This window comes from Gymnoscopelus microlampas (assembly GCF_963454915.1).
Source record: "Gymnoscopelus microlampas genome assembly, chromosome: 14".
NCBI lineage: Eukaryota > Metazoa > Chordata > Actinopteri > Myctophiformes > Myctophidae > Gymnoscopelus > Gymnoscopelus microlampas.
Window position 1 is genome coordinate 10,646,669 of NC_139951.1, and position 19,334 is coordinate 10,666,002.

A 19,334-nucleotide genomic window follows, 5' to 3' on the forward strand; every position below is an offset into this window, starting at 1 on the left:
CACACACACACACACACACACACACACACACACACACACACACACACACACACAAAACCTCCAACCGCCCAGGGACCCCCCCACTGGAGGGTCCACCTCCAGTGAAAAATAACCTCAGCCTACCTTTAGCAGTTTTCTGCAACACGATGGCAAAGTTGGCAAACGGTGGGATGTCCATATAAAAAATAAACTCCATGGACACGGTCGCCTTTTGTTTTTTCCTCCAAGGAAAGACTGGTGATGCGAGGTTACTCGCATCTACGTTGTAGCCATCGCTACAACGTAGCGATGGCCAACTACACACACACACACACACACACACACACCCTACAAGTCCAGGGGGTCCCAGGGGGTCCCTGGGCTCCGCACCGATCACGGCGAACGGATTTATCCATAAAACTCCAGACGTAACTCGTGTGTATACGCGAGGCTGCGAGCAGCCTGTAGCGAGGTGGACGCGCGCGCGCGCACACACACACACACACACACACACACACACACACACACACACACACACAGAAACAACATAGCGATCATGGACAACTACACACGCGCGCGCGCACACACACACAGGATTCATGGCGACTGACTGAGTTTTTCTTTATTTTTTTCAAAGTAATGATAGCGAGGCAACCACATCTCTCGTTTGTTTTGGGCTTGTTTTCATAGACCTGGTTGCTTATTTCTCTCTCACAACCTGGCAACAATGTGTCCCACGTGGCCACTAGAAGAGGGTGTTCAACCTGCGGGTTGCGATCTCGGGTTGGGAACGAGAGAGAGAGAGAGAGAGAGAAACAAAGGGCTGGCTTGTAGGCCTAGATCTGCTATTTTCAAACAAAATGAGGTCCCCAGTTCAAATATGATTATTTTGGGGGGGTCACAGTCTGAAGCCTGACTGACAGACAGACAGACAGACTTATTTTTATTTATTTATTTATTTTCACAAATCATGATAAATGAATGGCATAAAAGAAAAAAAAAAGCTGATCTAAAAGCTCAGTAAAAGCTAGTAGATCTGCTATTTGCTGCTATGAATACAGGTGTGGCTTGAGATTTTGACTTGTGTGGGCAAAAAGTTTGGAAAAGGAAGCTCTCGATGAATGTATTGATGTTGCACTTTGAACTTTGAATTATTATTTATTATTTGGGGGAAAAAACACTTTGAAAAAAAAATTACAGTGAATAATGTTGTTTGAAATGAGCTGAAATAAGCTTGCACTTTGGAAACAGTGATAAATGTACAATCGAAAGCATTTTTTTTTAAATGTCTTTTTATAAACAAGTATTGTTTACATGACTGATGTCAATGAAGGGGCAAAATAAATGTCAAACACTTTTGAAATCATTTTATGCATCTAAAGTGTGTCCTTTTACTAAAACCCTCATAACTCTGAATCTAAACAAAAAGGTCTGTTTTTGGTGAAGACCAAGCTGTATTCAACTACCTCTAGCTAAAGAACGGAACATGCTATCAACTGACTTTTTTTTTCAGAAAAAAGAAGAGATTCTAAGCTTTTTTTTGAGATATTCCATTTGTTTATAGTCATAACACAAAATGTTCTGTGAGTCCTCAAATATGAGTCAGAATGGTCAAAATTCCTGGCACTGGCTGATCCTGTTATAGAAAAACCTCTGGCAGTCAATGTGTTAACAATTGCAGAAGACCAACAAGAAAATAAACAAGTCCTTTTTTGTAAAATAATACTGACTTATAACAAAGGCTTCTCAATATTCTGATAACCAACCAAAATCTGGCTGCTGCTCTATGCAATTAGCAATATGATGATGATAAAAAATAAATAAAACATGTGTGAATCGATTTTATTTTCCGCCCCTAACAATTACACTAGAATTTAGCTCTAATGCCTAAATTGTAGATTGTAGTTGAACATATTTGGCCAACAAGGATACATGTCATTCCACTAGACCAGGCCAGGCCGCTCACCTTAACACATCGGGTGCCAGCATTTCTTCATAACAACTTACGTTGGGTGCCAGCATTCTCCCCATTGACTGCGCTTTACTGTTTAAATCTGTAGACTCCGCGACGAGCAAATCCACGTTAAAAAAAAGCATCCATTCATGTTGAGCGATGACCCTGGCTACAGCCTGGAACCATAACATTTCACTTGCAAGTTACAACGGGGGGGGATCGCCCATCGCGCATGACCGGTTTTCACCACAGGAAACGGATTCGGAGATATAGGTGTTTTAAAGAAGGAAATAGACAGGAAGCGGATGGAAGCCATGTTTTTGTTTCCGGTGATCCATTTGGCGTATCCTTCTTAGGATCACAATGGGTACTCCCAGGGCTGCTCTAGCCCCGCCCGTGCGGAGAGAAAGAAAAAAACAAAAAGACTGAAATCACGGTCCAGACCGTGAACGGCACCAGAGCGCCACTATGTAAACACACGGTTCAGACCGTGATCGGCACCCGATGTGTTAAGAGTTGATTTTTATTGACAAAGGCTTCATAATGTTCCCATTATATGAGTGTTCATTTCTCATCTGTCTGCTATCCCCCTCCCAGGCCCACAAGGGCAGCGGTGAGTCGGGTGACTCTTCGGCGCGCATGGAGGCGGTGGTGACGAAGATGATGCACGTGTTCACGGACGCTCTGCCTCACGTGCCCGAGCACCGCCGCCTGCCCATCATGTCCGAGCTGACCAGCACCCTGGGCCCGGCCCGCTTCCTCTGGGTGCTGCTGCTGCTGCTGTTCAAGCAGCACGCCACACAGACGACCGGCGCCGCCAGCGAGAAGGTGAGGAAGAGTAGTAGCCGTGAGGCGCTGCTTTAACACATTGACCTCCAGGCCCATAGCCTACGGGCCGATAAATCCAACCGTAAAGCGCCGATCCCGTAGCCTACGGGCTATGCGCCAACTGGTGCTTTTTCCTTTTTTTCAAAAATAAAAAAAACTTTTTTCAATTTTCGATACGGCACATTTCATTGTAACACCACCGGAAACGGAATTATTCGGGATCCGGTTTTGCCGATCCCGTCGGCCCCCGTTCTAATGACGAAACTGAAACTCCATTTTCTCTTTGTAGTTTTTTCTCCTCGCTAATCACTGTTTAACATAAACCGTTCTAACTACAACATGGATGCCCTGTTTGACACGTGGTCTTCACTGGTAGAAGCAGGGAGATGTCCACGAACAAAACAAACAGTGCACAGCTCAATCTTAAGGATTTTAACAAGGTCTATGGCGACGTGAAAAAAACAACAATAAAACGTTGGGATTAACCTCTGGCATGGAATGTGTTAAATGATCTAGATCAGTGGTTCTCTCACATTTTTTATTTCAAGTGCCCCATAACTCTGAGAGTGTACAGATGGAACCAAATTGTGCACTCTCAGAGTGACATATCTGTGAGATTTGTTTATTTTGTTTATTTATAAGGATCCCCATTAGCTGTGCCCTGAAGCACCGCTAGTCTTCCTGGGGTCCATCTAAAAACAATACATTTTACAAACATGTGTCATACATTTAAAAACAAATTACAAAAAGGAACAAAAACAAAAAGCAATAAACAGAAACAAATCATAAGCATAAAAAGAAAAAATATATATATTTGGCTATGTGATCCATTCACATTGTGCTATGGAACACATAAGATTAATTAAAAACAGTTTAAAAAAAAATATATATATATATGTATATATATATCTAGTAGCCTACATTTCATCACAAGTATGTTCCAAGGTGTTTTTTTACAAGTTTTTTGAATCTTGATTTCTGTATTATTTTGGTTATTGGCAGTGGCAAGGAGTTCCATGTAATCATTTTTCTGTATTTTACTGTGCTTTTCAGGTAGTTTGTGTTTGCCTTGGGAAGTGAGAATCGGCCTTGTGTTGCCTGTCTGGTGGCATATGTATATGACTCTAAATGATGTTTTAGCTGTCTGTACAGGTATATTGGGGATTTGGATTGCAAAACCTTCCATGTTGACATTATCAGTGTGGCAGTGATTTTATCCTCAACTTTTAGCCATTGTAGATCAGAGTGCATGGTGTTGATGCTAGTTCTAAAAGGACATTGGAGGGCTAGCCGTGCTGCCTTATTCTGCACTAACTGGAGTTTATTTAAATCTCTCTTTGTGGCGTTCGACCATATTATTTGACAGTAATCGAGCTGCGAAAGAACAAGTGTGTTTACTACCAGTTTAATTAGATCAGGTGTAAAGTGTGATTTGCATCTCCTTACCACTGCCAGTGACCTTCCCATTTTCTTCACAACATCGTCTATATGATTTGACCAGGACAATTTGTTATCAAGGGTGATTCCCAGGAGCTTAGTTTCCTTTACTTGCTGAATGGGTTTGTTATTTATGAAAAGTTTGAGCTCTGGCTCTTTCCTTAAAGAGATTGAGTGAGTGGTTGAGTGAGTGATTGAAACAGGCAAATAACAATAAATGTGAAACCAGTCCATGACCGGGCGTGTGCGCACTCAAACTACGTGCAAACTTGGTACCTCAACTGTGACACTACAGGCCAATGGCAAAAATGCTGATGAGCAGCTTAAATTGGGGAAAAGTGAAACTTTGTTCTATCAACCCACTAAGGTGAGAACAGCCACACAACTATAAAAGTCCTAAAAACTATTTAATTTGAGTCCCCAACAGCCAATTGGTCATTATGTCACTGAAGCGCACCGAGTGCTACCGTGGGCTGTTGCAGACACAACTGATGAGGCTGTTTTGTAATTAAGCTTCAGCTCTTTGACTACACGCACATACATGAACAACCAAGTGACAGTCATGCTGGGGCTGCTGCTTGGCCATGCATCTAAATTCAAATAACTTTGCACCAATAAGTAAGCTCTCTAGCTCTCCTTGTGTCTCTGCTGGCATTCTCTCTCTGGCCTTGTGTGTACATAGCCGTGAGCCCAGGTCCAATCACGCTACTAAAAAGGCATGGTCACACATGCAGACATGTCCCCTTCTCAACAGCTCATCTGCCCCATGTCAGCTACTCATAAATTAACTTAAGTATAGTCATATACATGTTCATCTGATGGAAAACTATTTTTTTGCTGTGCTCTGTGTCAGTGGTTCTCAACCTGTGGGTCAGGGACCCTCCTCAAAAATGGTCAAACATTGGTCAAATTGAAATTGTCTAATATTACCTAAGAAAGAGGCAACAAATAGCCAATGGAATGTTTATAACTGAGTCAAACTAAAGATAATGCCTCAACTTGTCAGGGTGGGGGCACTGGGGGGGTCCCCAGTTCAAAAAGTATGATTATTTTGGGGGTTCGCGGTCTGAAAAGTTAAAGAGTCTGTGTTGCCTTTGCAGTCAGAAGACTTTGTCTAGTTCTCTCTTATCGTTGTGTTCACGTTGCGGCTGAGCATTCCGTTCTGCTGAGGCTACTGTGCGGCCAAGGTCAAGATGATAACAATAAGCTGTGTGTGGTATTAGGATATGCTGGTGAAAAGATAACAGCAGCCTTGTCTATAAATAATGTTTAATGTAAATGTACTGAGGAACACTGAGACACACTTCTGAGGTGAACAGCTGTCAGACAAGCTCATAGCGTGTCACTCGTGACGTGCTATGAGCTTGTATATCTGCTATAAAATATGGATAAAGTGATTGTGACGCTATATTAACACATTTTGCTGGGGACCCTCTGGTACCCCCCACCAGTCTATACAATGGATGAAAGATGTCAGAAGGTAACTAACACTTGTTTGATATGACTTGAAAACAACAAAGTTCACTACAAGGTAAATAGCCCTAACAATCAGTCATACAGTATGTAACTGTATGTGTGTTCTCAGGATGCTGCTCTGGAGAGAGACGTGGAGTTCTGGATCTCGCTGTCCTGTGAGTTTGAGGTGTCGGACCAGCTGACCGCTCTCATCCAGGTCCTCCATTACCTCATGCAGCTCCCCCAGGACAAAGATGAAGGTGAGACGCTGCCTTTTGACGTCACGCCTTGTGAACTTGTAAATCGGCTATTTCCAGCGTGCGACAAGTGTTAGGGCTGCAACTATTGATTATTTTCTTAGTGATTATCCTATCAATTACTTTTTTTATTAATCTAGAAGCGCGTTTTCTTTGATTTGTTTTATTTTTTTAATATCAACGAATAATTATGAATTTATTTGTATAATCACTTTTCCAAACAAGGTTACAAAGTGCTTTACAGAACAAGGTAAAAAAGGACAAGAATAGCAAAAAATATCAGATTTACAAGCTCACAACGTGTCTCATCGCTATTGAGACACGTTATTTGCTATTTTAAAATAATTATTGTAAAAAAAAAAAGAAATCCATTTTTATTCAATTTTTTTTTTTCATAAACTATTAATTCGATTAACAGTTGCACCCAATGAAGTACAAATCAGGCTTAACTCCTAACCTGTATATTGTCCTATGGACATTTCTCTTGTTCCTGTGCAGCTCCAGTGAAAGCGGCCGCGGGCCGCCGTGGAGCTAAGAAGAACGTGGAGGAGAGGATGGAGGACCTGATCTTCAACCCAGAGGACCACAGCAGCAAGCAGCTCAGACACTTGAAGTTCCTCTCCGTGTCCTTCATGGCTCAGCTCCTCTCCTCTGCTAGCTTCATAGAAAAGGTAGGCCAGGGTACCCGCTTAAAAATGTATCTCTCTTGCTACCAAGCCTACCGACCGTAATAACAGTGAATGTTCCATCACCTGTTCCATTTCCTGCATACTAAACAAACAAGAATAAAAGCCCCTCTAGCTATTAATGTCAAAATGTGTAGGGTAAGTTTACTGTATGTGCACTGAAGAATTAATACATGTTGTAAACGTAATGTAAAACTAATTATAAAGTAGTATAATAAAAGAACATATTGACCAAATGGATCATGTTGGCAAATGGATCTTCTTCATGAAAAGCTATTTGATTGAAATCCAGCAAAAAGCAAGTGGGAGCATATTACCAGTGTGCCCACATTATTATTGTGTGTACCTTCGCAATTATGTTCACCTTCTGCTTGTCCTGCGCCTAAAGTGAATGTGCATCATCCACTATCTCCCATATCTAAAAACAGACATCTTACCCAAGATGATAAATATTGGGTAAAGCCATTTTCTCTGTTTTTGTTTGGGAGGAAAGAGGAATCAAGGTTCTAACATGGTTTCTATGTTGTGTTGTGAAATAATGTAGTTCTGATGATGAACGTCTCCCAGATAGTCATTCCATTGTATTAAAGCAGCTACAGTATGTAATCCTATTTGATGTGAGGCTGTGTTGTGTCTGTCATCACAGGTTGCAGATGATGTTGACGTCGGAGATGAGTCTCTACAGCAGCTGCAACAGAGGTGAACTGTGGTTCATATCAATCATGGGATTTTAAACTCTTTTTGCATTGAACCGTTCATTTTTTTTGTTTCGGTAATAACTCTCCTGATGTTGTGTTTTAGTCTTCTGGAGGAGATCCTGCGCTACATCCACACTGTTGCTCGCTGCGTGGAGGAGAACGCAGACAAACCCACTGCCAAGTTCTGGAGAGCTCTGCTCACCAAGGCGTATGATGTTCTGGACAAGGTACTTGTATACTACTATACTATACAGTAGGCCTACACTGGAAAATAGTTAGTTTGTAGAAAATAGATGACACAATTATTACTAGCACCTATACCAGCTTTATTTTAAAAATATGGCTTAAGTGGTTTCTTACTAATTCATTTATTACCGTAATAAGTAATACAATTAGTCATTATTTTGGTGGTTGTAGTTAGGATATTAATACAACCTTTTCGATGATAATGGGGAATAATTGTCCATGTTAAATCTCTGTTGCTCACATCTTAGTAGAGACCCGGTTACCTCACACTGCCACCGCTTTGACCCGGTTGTTCTGTCTCCCAGGTGAACGCCCTGTTGCCGACGGATACCTTCATCCCAGTGATCAGGGGGCTGATGGGTAATGAGCTGCCATCGGTCCGTAGGAAGGCCATGGACCTGCTGAATAATAAACTACAGCAAAGGACAAAGTGGGAGGAGCAACAGGTACACACACACACACACACACACTGACCTGCTGAATAATAAACTACAGCACAGGACACAGTGGGAGGAGCAACAGACACACACACACACACACACACACACACACACACACACACACAGCACTTGTTTGTTTTTTCATAAATTGACGCTCTACTTAATCATATTACAGTATCACGCAAAAGTAGCAGATCTACATGCTCGAAATGCAGCGCGAAGCGGCACGTTTTGAGCTTGTAGATCTGCTACTTTTGGATTTGAATCCTGAAAGGTAAAAGTTTTGGACATATGAGGTTTCGACCCGACAGAGACGACTTATTAGTGTTGATATGTGCAGTAATAATAATACCACTTATTCCCAAGCATTAGCCACTGTCAATGTCATTATAGGCAAAATAAACCATCAATAATAGCGAATCTACAAGCTCACAATTGCGATGCGATTGCGTGAACTTGTAGATCAGCTGTTTTTGCCATGTGGCACCATTTATACGACAAAGTATAAAATAGGTCTTCAACTGCAACTTCGAACGTTATTGTCACATCGCAAGTTTACGGGTGTAAAAGAGTGGGTGAGATGATCTTTTGTCCAAGCTGCCAATTTTTGAAATTTCAATGAAATAAAATGATCATATGGGTAAAGAAATGAGAATGAAAGAAAACAAGGACAAAGAAGTCGGATAACAAGGACTTAAACGTTTAATAGGAGAAAAAACGTAGTATAGTTTCTTGTATTGACTGTTATCTTTACCTCTCCCCCTTGTCTCCATCACAGGTTACCGTTCTCCTCCAACTGATCGGCGACCTGCTGAGCATCGTGGGCAAGGGTCACGGCAAGGTGGCGGAGAAGGAGGAGCAGGAGGATCAGGCCATCAACCGGCAGACGGCCCTCTACAGTCTCAAGCTGCTCTGCCGCAACTTCGGCTCGAGCCACCAGGAGGCGTTCGTCCCCGTGCTGGTGCGCGCCGTGGAGCTGGTGACCGGCGCGGAGGAGGAGAAGAACGTGATGGGCAGCGCCCTGCTCTGTATCGCCGAGGTGGTCACGACGCTCAAGGCCCGCGCCATCTCACAGCTACCCAAGTACGCCACCGGCAAACTGAAGCCAATTAACTCATTTAGACCGGGAACGCATCCGTTTCTCATTTTAAGATTTCCTTGGCTATATATTTTTTTAAATCGTGAAAATGTGTGTAAAATCTTTTAATATATTTATATTTTTTTAAAGCAGATTTGTTTTACTCAAATCTTTGCTTCCGGGGATTTTACAAATGTCTTCTAAATCCTAACAGTTTTTTGAAAAGACTTATGTTGCCATGAGTGGTTCTCAAACACACAGGCTGTGTGTTGATACAAAAACAATGGAACCAATAAAAAGTATTAAAAAGCGCTTCTGACAAAACCAGCTAACTCCATTGGATCCTCAAACTTTCTGCTAAACTACCAAAGGGGGGTGGAGTTAACTGGTTTTGCCTACTCCAGGCTCCGCCCCCTTTTGACCTCCAACCTCATTGTGAGCTTGGAGGTCCATTCTTCAGCTGTTCTTATCAATGATGAACAAAACCTCCTAACTCCACTTTTGGTTTTGTTTTTGTCATTTCCTGAAAAAATGAACATTTTGGAGTTAGCTGGTTTCTGCCCGACAGCAGAGATAACATAAAATGTAAACAAAAAATTTGACTGGACCAACTGGACCACAGCCACATTTTGCAGCATTCAACTAGCAACCGGCAGTCATCGATGATTTCTGTTGTCTGGCATACATTGTTTGTGACGGTGTCCTCTACTTTGTACCACAGGCTGATGCCAGCGGTTCTTCAAACCCTGAAGGACAGGAAAGACATCATGTCCAATGAGATCTACCTGCTGAGTGCAGTGACCGCCCTGCATCGCCTGGTGGAGACCCTGCACCACTTCATCAGCCCCTATCTCCATGAAACAACGCTACAGGTAACCCTACCAACACAAAACAACCCCACAGAGCTGTATTTTATAATGTAGTGTTGTAACCTTGTATGTCACAACTGTTAGTTTTCAGGAAATGGGACCTCGTTGATACTTTACATTTGTTCATTATTTATAAAACCCACAGACACACTTTCACTCTGAAAATATATCTAAAATAGCAATCTCCTATTTTTGCTACTTATGTGCAACATTCTTGTAGGGCATTAATTTACAAAAGTGCATACATATTTTACCAATAGCGACAGCAATGAAAGATGCAATATCGTCACCTTGCTAAACTACTGGCCTAAGTCATTTTTTAAAGCTTTTCAGAAAAAAGAAAAATCTGATCCAAAACAAAACTATATGATTTCTTAATCATTTCACCCAAAACCTTTATAACAAATTATGACTATTAAAATAAAAACAACACTGTCTGTCAGTTATGTAACATAAGAGGTTTAAATAGGATTAAATCTGACTTAGGCCAAATGATTTACTGATTTAGGCCATTGTTTGGGTGGGGGAAATGCCTATTTTGGCCTAAGTCACACTAGGGCAGGGGTCTTCAACCTTTTCAGGCCAGGGACCCCCAAACTGATGGGGAGATGGAGCAGGGGACCTAACCCTAGGGGGGGCTACCACATACATTGTATATTTATGCATACAATTGTGTTTTATATTGCCTGCTCCTACACACCTGCCCCAGTAGGTGTGCAAAAAAAAATCTCTACAAAATATGTATAAACATACCATGTTATTGTGCATTGTGCCTCCATTTATCTGTTTGCTATGGATTCATGTTATGTTTAAAGACAATTTGACTTTTTTTTTCAAACAAAAATATTGTTTAATCAAACAACAATTTCGCGACAATTTCGGGGTCGAAGACCTCTGCACTAGGGAGTTAGGCCATTATACTAAAAGGGGAGGGAACAACATGATCCTTTTAAATTAGGAGATAAGCAATTTTACCAGAGGTGGCCAGTGTCATAAGGAGCTGACTTACAGTAGGCAAAAATATAAATTTCCTCAAAAAATGACTTGGGCTTGAGTTTAACAAGGTGACGTATGATTAAAGTTGATTGTTGTTCTCTCCATCAGGTGTGTCGTCTGAGTCATCTGGCTGAGACCACCTCCACCTCCCCCCAGCTGTCTGTCCGCCTGGCCTCTCTCAGAGACACCTTGGCCACCAAGGTGTCCCCTAGGGTCCTGTTGCCCACCCTCACCAAGTGTTACAGCGACCTGGTCAGCGACAAGCAGGTGATTTACATTTATTTAACCCATTAAGACCTGAAGTTGCATCTGTGTCACATTTTCATTTGAGCTAAAAAGCATTATTTTACTCTTTGGCTTTTCAAAAATAGCAGATCTACAAGCTCATAGCGCGGCACCGAGTGCCGCGCTATGAGCTTGTAGATCTGCTATTTTTGAAAAATCGTGAAAATATGTGAAAATCTTTGAATATATATTGTTTTAAACATTTTTAACTCAAATCTTCGCTTCTGAGGGTCCTTGGGACAAAATATTTTGAGATGGGGGTCCGTGGCCAAATACATATCATTTTGGGGTCCTTGACATGAACATTTCTGAGCACCACTGATATAGAAACATACGTTTTTTCAGAATACTGTTGCGATTTAGAAGACATTTGTAGAATCGGAACCTCAGGCCTTAATGGGTTGAGGTCTTATTAGAAGCCAGTTACAAGTAAAAACATTGAAATGGCCTTCAATTCCTACCTCATCAGTATTCCTAGCAGCCACTATGAAATAAAGTGTAGTAAACTATGTATAGTAAAGTGTGTGTGTGTGTGTGTGTGTGTGTGTGTGTGTGTGTGTGTGTGTGTGTGTGTGTGTGTGTGTGTGTGTGTGTGTGTGTGTGTGTGTGTGTGTGTGTGTGTGTGTGTGTGTGTGTTGGGGTCCTGTCAGAGTCACCTGGCTCCTCTGATGAGCGTCCTGAAAGAACACATCACTCACATGGAGAAAGAGCAGCTCACTGCCAGCCAATCAGAGCTCACCACCTTCTTTCTCATCGCTCTAGACTTCAGAGCGCAACACTGCCAGGTATGTCTGTCTGTCTGTCTCTCTCTCTGCAGGCCTGTCGGTATGTCTGCTCGTCTGCATGCCTGTATAGTGCACAGCAAAAAATCCTGAAGGGGGCGTCAACAAGTGTCACTTGGTAGCGGCGGGCATCTTGGGGGATCATAAACAGTTTGACTTAACATTGACTCTTACCCCCCCCCATATGTCTGCAGATACTATGCCACACCCCCGGGGTGATGACACGTTGCCAACCACTATATCGACTACGCTGTTGAGGGGGGGGGGGGCTTGTATGTCCACAACTGTTACTTTTCAATCAGACAGAAAGTCAGAAATACGAATAATCTGACCAGATAAAGGAAACGTATCACCGGTCACCCTGATAACTACAATCAGTTATTAGACCCTGTGCTGTGTGACCTCATGGCTCTGCTGTCTCTGATAGGGTGACCTGGACAAGACCCAGGAAGTGGAGGGCAACGTCATCGACTGTCTCATCGCCATGGTGATGAAGCTGTCCGAGCAGACCTTCAGACCGCTTTTCTTCAAGGTAAGGACGCTCGGTCGGGGACATTGTCTTTTGACATGGACATGTCTCCTGTCCAATGATCTGTTCTCCTTTCTTTTCAGTGAAATGTTGCTTTTGTGGACAGATTTCAAAATTGGAAAAAAAAGGCACGTGCACTTTTATGGACGAAATGATGTAGAAAATGAATGCTCAGGGTTGCATTTCTTGCAGGTTGTGTTTGAAATTGTGTAGAAGGCGATTAGTTTTCTAACAGATGAAACTGAAATGAATGGAGGAAGTGTCAACATTGACCGTTAAGTTTTGTTGTGCATCTGGATAGCTCTTTCTATGTTAACTACTTGAACCCTAGTGTCCCTATTCTGGGGAGAACATTAGGCGAAAATATTTGATGTATTGGGAAATACCAGCAGACCTAGTATAGAGCCGTGGGGGAACCCTGGTCAACTAAGTATATAGCGTTTAAGTGGTTAACAAATAAGTCTCTGTCTGTCCCGTAGCTGTTTGACTGGAGTAAGACGGAGACGGACGGCAAGGAGCGTCTCCTGACATTCTACCGCCTGGCCGACTGCATCGCCGACCGACTGAAGGGCCTGTTCGTCCTCTTCGCCGGGAACCTGGTCAAGCCCTTCTCCGACCTCCTCCGACGGACCAACGTCGCCAAAACAGGTGAGTCTTCGAGACAAACGGAGGCTACGGAAATCTGGGGAAGAAAGACAAATAATTAGTTGACATGTCAGGAGGGAATTTGAATGGATTCTTTCTTTGCTGGACAGTAGATTGGACATTTGTGTTTATCGATTCCAAAGCCAGTTGCTGTGATTGGCCGAGATGCGTCTAGGGCAGTGGTTCATTTGGGCCCTGGCCCTTGGCCCCTTGGGTTACGGGTCCATTTGGTTTCAATTTGCGCTCTCAAGAGTTAGATTATTGTTAAACATCTGCATTACTTAACTCATTCAGTGCCAGACTTATTTCTGGCTGATTCTCTTACCTTTTCAAGTAGTCACAGAATCTCAGGTCATCGCGACCTCGTTGACATTTGTTGTCCGCCTATGAAAATAGCATGTTTCACTCAAAAATACAGTTATTATTTTAACAGTTAATCTTTGGATCGTGTTTTCTCTCCGGACTCTTTGTGATAAACGGGGAAAAGAAATAAAAAATAAATTATTCGATCATGTAGAAGAATTGGTATTTTTGATCAATGTTTGCCAGCTATCTGTCCTATGGTAGCCTACCAACATCAAAGTCTTATCCAATATTCTAAGTTTTGGGTCTGAGAGGCTAAATCTCGTTAAAATGGTGGTTCAGTGGCTCAAATGCCGAATAAATAATGGACCTTGATAATGAAAAGGGTTGAAAACCACTGGTCTAGAGAGCTCCTGTTTTGGTCCACATGATGACCTAATCCATCCACCATGGCTTGCCAACTTGGACAGCGTGCTTGTTGATGCCACAAGGCCACTGACCGCTTGGCACGGGCACTCTTATCGCCTGGCAACCCTCTCAGGCACACCGCGTAAGCCTCAAGGCCTTGCTGTTAGCGCGCCTGCCAGGACCAAGCCAAAACAAGCGCTCCCAAAAGCATTTGCTTTGGGAGTCACTTTGCAGACAGGACAGAGAAAGGGCAGTTACTCACTACTACTCACACCATTCAAACCCTAGGACGTTGTAGTTGGTTTCTTTTATTGAACCAGTCATAATGAGCCCTTGCCAAGAAAGCAGCATGTAACATGTTTCAGGCAAACAACACAATATTACGTACAGATAATAAACCATAAATATTAGTGGTGGGCAAAAATGTTCATTCCAGTGAACGAACGATTTCGTTCGCGTTCACGGCCATGGCAATGATTCGTTCAAATGATTCGTTCACTTTCTCGTTCAGTAGTAGCGCTTTTTCTAGTGTAAAACACCATCGCGGGAGCGATAGTGTGTTCACACTATAGCTCCCGTATATAACTGTTTCAGAAAGTGAACAAGCTTGTTCACGTTAACGGCAAAGAACTAGTTCTTTTGAACGAATCGATCATGAACGACACATCACTAATAAATATATAGAGCGGACATTTCCATTTATAGCATCACTGTGCTTCTCTGGCAAACATGGAAGAGGAAGTAATCAATCCATGGTGGTCTCTATGACACGTTTATTCCATAAGAAGATGCTTTGGTTATGGTAACCATAGCAATGTAAGCATCACACTGCAAAGTAGGTGACCGTGAACACAGAAGTTAGAAAAGCTTATGATGTATCTTTTTATAGCTTTGAGATGAATTAATAATTTATCACTACCCCCTTAAATTCCTCCTTCCCTCTTTCTCCTCCTCGCTCCTTCCCTAACTCACCTCTCCTTACTCTTTTCCCTTTATCACATCCTACCTCACTTTCTTCCTCCCTCCCTCATTCTCCTCTCCCCCCCCCCCTCTCTCTCTTCCTTCACCTCCTCTGTCCTCCCCTCCTCTCCTGTGCAGACGAGGCGTTCTTTGACTCTGAGGATGAAGATGGAGTGAAGAAGACCAGCATGTTGTTGCAGTATGTTCTGGACTGCATGTTCAAGATCTTCCTGTACGACACGCACAAGTTCCTGAGTACGGAGAGGAGCGAGAACCTGCTGGGACCGCTGGTCGACCAGGTCAGTGTCGGATTCCAATGGCTTTTAATCAGAGCACCTGTTTTCAATTAGAGAATCCCAACCTGTCCAGGGATTAATAAGTTAACTGTAGCGTTATCTTGCGTGTGTGTTTTGTCCCTGTGTGCGTGCCGTAGCTGGAGAACACACTGGGAGGAGACGAGGCGTGCCAGAGCAGAGTGACCTCTCACCTGCTGCCATGCATCGGTCAATTCGCCGTGGCCATGGGAGACGACAGCCAGTGGAAGCCGCTGAACTACCAGATCCTCCTCAAGACGAGACACGACTCCGCCAAGGTACCGCACACATACACACACACACACACACACACACACACACACACACTCATATTTTACTCTAAAATTCCTTACACACTAGGAACGATGCGAAAATGCGTCAGCGAATATTACACACAAAGCTATTAATTTGGAGATGCCTCATTCATACAGGGGGATGAAAAATCAACCTTGCTTTATCGCTGCATAATACTTGCGTACTGTGTGGATGTACTCATGACATAAACAGCAGTTTGAATGAATCGCATTAAATAAACTCTCTTGTTGTGTAAAGACCCTAAGAGTGGAACCAAATGAACCCTTGAGAGTCTGTAACTTTTTTTGGGGTTCCATTTGTACACACTCCGAGTTAAATCAACACTTAGGATTTTACAGTGTACAGATACACACAGCACAGCATGGATGTTACAGATCCACTCATAGAGCTTAAAGGGGAAATCCACCCATTTTCAATATTTAACTATGTCATTAATATAGCATAAAGGAGTTGTGTGGAAATAAGAAAAAAGTTCCCCCCTTTCTGTGTTGCCTTGAACTGGAGGATTGATTGTGGGTTTAACATTGCAAATTACAACATGATGACTCATCATGTTGCTATATTAATGACATAGTTAAATATTGAAAATGGGTGGATTTCCCCTTTAACCAAGGTGACACACACTGACACTCATCCAGGCATAACTGAAAATGTCCTGTCGTGCTCATGTTAATTGACGTCCTCCTCTCTGGTCCAGGTGCGTTTCTCGTCCTTGCTGGCGCTGATGGAGTTGACGGGTAAACTGAGGGAGAACTACAGTGTTCTGCTTCCAGAGACCATCCCCTTCCTGGCTGAACTCATGGAGGGTGAGTGTACTGGCTTTACTGAGCCACCCATCGAAATCACCAGGGCCCAACAGTTCAAAATGTCCAATCCCTATCCAAGGGTCAGATTTGGATTTTGGCGTGTTAAATATATTATTGGATTAATCAAACATATATTTCTTATTGTTATAATGTTTGCTGATATAATTCTATGATCACTGATCGTATATCAAAGTCATCCCAATCCTTTTTTATGGTGTTGAACTATCCATTTGGATAGGGATTAAAAGTTTAGAACTCTTGGACCCAGATGTTCAGTATAGATATAAGATTGGGTAATTTCAGTAATTGCCTTCTTGTCACCCTTTTTGTCTGGCTTTTAATTTGAAATGGTGGATATAGGAAGCGGCGACTGTGGAGTTCAGCTTTAGCATAGCTTAAAGCCATCAGTCTGTGTTATGTTGAGGTTTTTGTGTTATCCCTGTAGAGGCTTTTGCTCCAGCCAATTTAACCCTGATTCTACTGCTACTTCTAGAATTTGATCAATGTCTGTGTGTGATCAGTAGTACTCCGGTTATTATTGCCTGATTTCGCTATTTGTCGTACAATAAAGTATATGGGGCTTAAGTGGTTCATATATTCCTTCGTTCCGATGGATGTGTTAGTTCCTCCATTTAAAAATTCAACCTGTTCCTTTAAGGCTGCCCTGAACGTAGCAGCGGGGCTAACAAGATGTTAGCGACTGTGACATTTGTGTGGATTACACCTGCAGGGGCCAATTTACTCCCACAGAATGTGGATAATTTGTGTTTGGGGAACTGTAACTGTACACTATGAAATGTACCATTATGCAGAAGGAAGACCAACCTAGCCTTCTGTCCAATGATTGGTTTGACAGTCTATATAAAGAATCCGAGACGGGCAGGAGAGCTGGAAAACCTGTTTAGAGCGAGATTTGATCGTTTTTTAATCATCTTTCATCTTGTGTGTGTCAGATGAGTCCGAGGAGGTGGAGCAGCAGGTGCAGAAAGTCCTACAGGAGATGGAGGCTATTCTGGGAGAACCAATGCAGCAATACTTCTAACACACAACGCCTGAATTGTCAACGTCACGCGACGCAGGGACAACCGGGAACGCTGAAAAGCGACGTAACAGGGGAAGCCTGTTTTTTGTCAGACGTCTGACTCTTGGTCAGGTGTTGCACAACTTGTCCCTATACTGTAGTGAGACTATCTGGTCTCACCACCATCCAGCAGAACAGATAGTTCCTGCTGAAAACCAACTCCAGTTCACTGGTTTACAGATTAACTGTGCGTACGTCAGTGTGACACTCTCTCTCACACACACACACACACACACACACACACACACACAGCAGACAGTTACCCTTTAGCTTTCTTTGTATTGATTGGCACACTGTGATGTGGATATGAGGGTTACAGAGTAATGTTCAGTTAGAATTCAAACTTGTTTTGGGAGACAGATTTATCTCACACTTTTGCATGTGAAAACCCCACCCCCTGTTTGAAAAGATTTTGTGACCCTCATAACATTTGTGGAGTTAAAGTTTTTCAAGATTATTCAACAAATTCCTTCCACAATTAAAAAAGAATTGCAGATCTACAAGCTCACAATGTGTTGCGATGTGACACACTGTGAGCTATAATAGCTATTGCTATTTTTGGTGCGTATACGGCATGCAACCAAGTAATGTACAATAACATCAGTTATTATCACAGTTAGACAGTGTTTGTGACAGAGAGTAACATAACTGTCAATAAGCGTTTCAAATGTATTTAAAACAAGACTGTTACTGTATGCAGTTCTATAATGATTTATTAATGTAGGTATCACCTTGTAGGTGTCAAGGATTCTTTGTTTTTGTGTGTTAAATATTTTTGTGTTATATTTGACACATCCTTGGCTCACACTCATGCAGTTGCATATTTGATACATTATATTAAATGTAAAACATTGTAAAGATGTCTTTGAATAAAATAATGGAACTTTCTTTGAGCTTGTCGCCTTGCATCTTGTTATTAAAATAATGATTTACCTGTTTCATTCTCAGATACTAGGCCTATGCTTTTGATGCTCTTCTCTCTGTTATGTTCTCATATTTCTCATATATGCCCTTAATCAGTGGTTCTCTTAACATTTTCATGTCAAAAGGATGACCAAATTGGTATTTAGCTACGGACCCCCATCTGAAAATATTTTTATGCCAGGGACCCCCAGAAGAAAAGATGTGTCTAAAATGTAACACTTTTTTTTTTACTTTTTCAAAAATGCCAGATCTACAAGTGCTGTGAGTTTGAAGATTGGCTATTTAGAAAATAGGGTTAAAGTGGTTGAGCTGATTTCATTGCTATACTAATTACTAATTTGATTTAGCTGGGAACCCCCTCAATGAACCCTGGAGAACCACTGCTCTAAATAATGGTATTGTTGGTAAAGTAATTGTAATTTACAGTAATTTGTGTATATAATGCTATAATTCAGCCAATTTCTCCCCTCTGGATAAATATTCTCATCTGACATCTAAGAGGGATTGTAAATGCAACTTGGTAACCACCAAGAATAGGATATTTTACAATACTACTTCGGTACATCTGTTAGGTTTAAATAATCCACGGTACTGATGTGTGGACGGATCATGGAACCTGCGGAACTACTACATTCCTGTGTTGTTGACACCGGACCTCAATTGTAAGACATGCAGTTAACTCAATTTATTGGCTAGCCTAAAACTAGCTCCAATCGGATATTGTCGTGACGCAATACATATATGATTTATTTATTTTATTGCATTGAACTTTAAGCCTCTTATTTACGCACGGAAGTAGCCCTGATACTACATGACTGACAGTCATGAATGAACTTCAACATAGTGTTTGTACTTTCTCCCTTTTTGGTCCGTACATCTACATAAACGTTCAGACTTCAAATATAAAGTGTTTATCCCATGGCCATGGATGTTACAACTATGTTCGGGCCCTCAGAAGTACCCTTATATTCCGTATTGATCAATAAAAAACATTTGAATCCGATCGGTGGACATTTTCCCGCTGTGCTTTCAACAACGCGACCCTATCGGTTGGAAGGT

The 19,334-nt window shown here is 42.1% G+C and overlaps 1 protein-coding gene across 1 annotated transcript in view; it reads left to right on the forward strand.

The window, feature by feature from the left end:
• Positions 1-18,239, forward strand: part of heatr1 (HEAT repeat containing 1) — a 48,254-nt gene extending 30,015 nt beyond the window's left edge. The window contains exons 30-45 of the mRNA XM_084078723.1: positions 2,531-2,761; positions 5,784-5,913; positions 6,409-6,581; positions 7,243-7,295; positions 7,398-7,521; positions 7,846-7,986; positions 8,759-9,063; positions 9,780-9,930; positions 11,032-11,190; positions 11,859-11,993; positions 12,418-12,522; positions 12,999-13,167; positions 14,974-15,134; positions 15,269-15,427; positions 16,162-16,270; positions 17,224-18,239. Coding sequence (XP_083934849.1) covers positions 2,531-2,761; positions 5,784-5,913; positions 6,409-6,581; positions 7,243-7,295; positions 7,398-7,521; positions 7,846-7,986; positions 8,759-9,063; positions 9,780-9,930; positions 11,032-11,190; positions 11,859-11,993; positions 12,418-12,522; positions 12,999-13,167; positions 14,974-15,134; positions 15,269-15,427; positions 16,162-16,270; positions 17,224-17,312 — 2,394 coding nt within the window. The 3' untranslated portion in view covers positions 17,313-18,239. The remainder of the gene's footprint in view (positions 1-2,530; positions 2,762-5,783; positions 5,914-6,408; positions 6,582-7,242; positions 7,296-7,397; positions 7,522-7,845; positions 7,987-8,758; positions 9,064-9,779; positions 9,931-11,031; positions 11,191-11,858; positions 11,994-12,417; positions 12,523-12,998; positions 13,168-14,973; positions 15,135-15,268; positions 15,428-16,161; positions 16,271-17,223) is intronic.
• Positions 18,240-19,334: the final 1,095 nt, after the last annotated feature.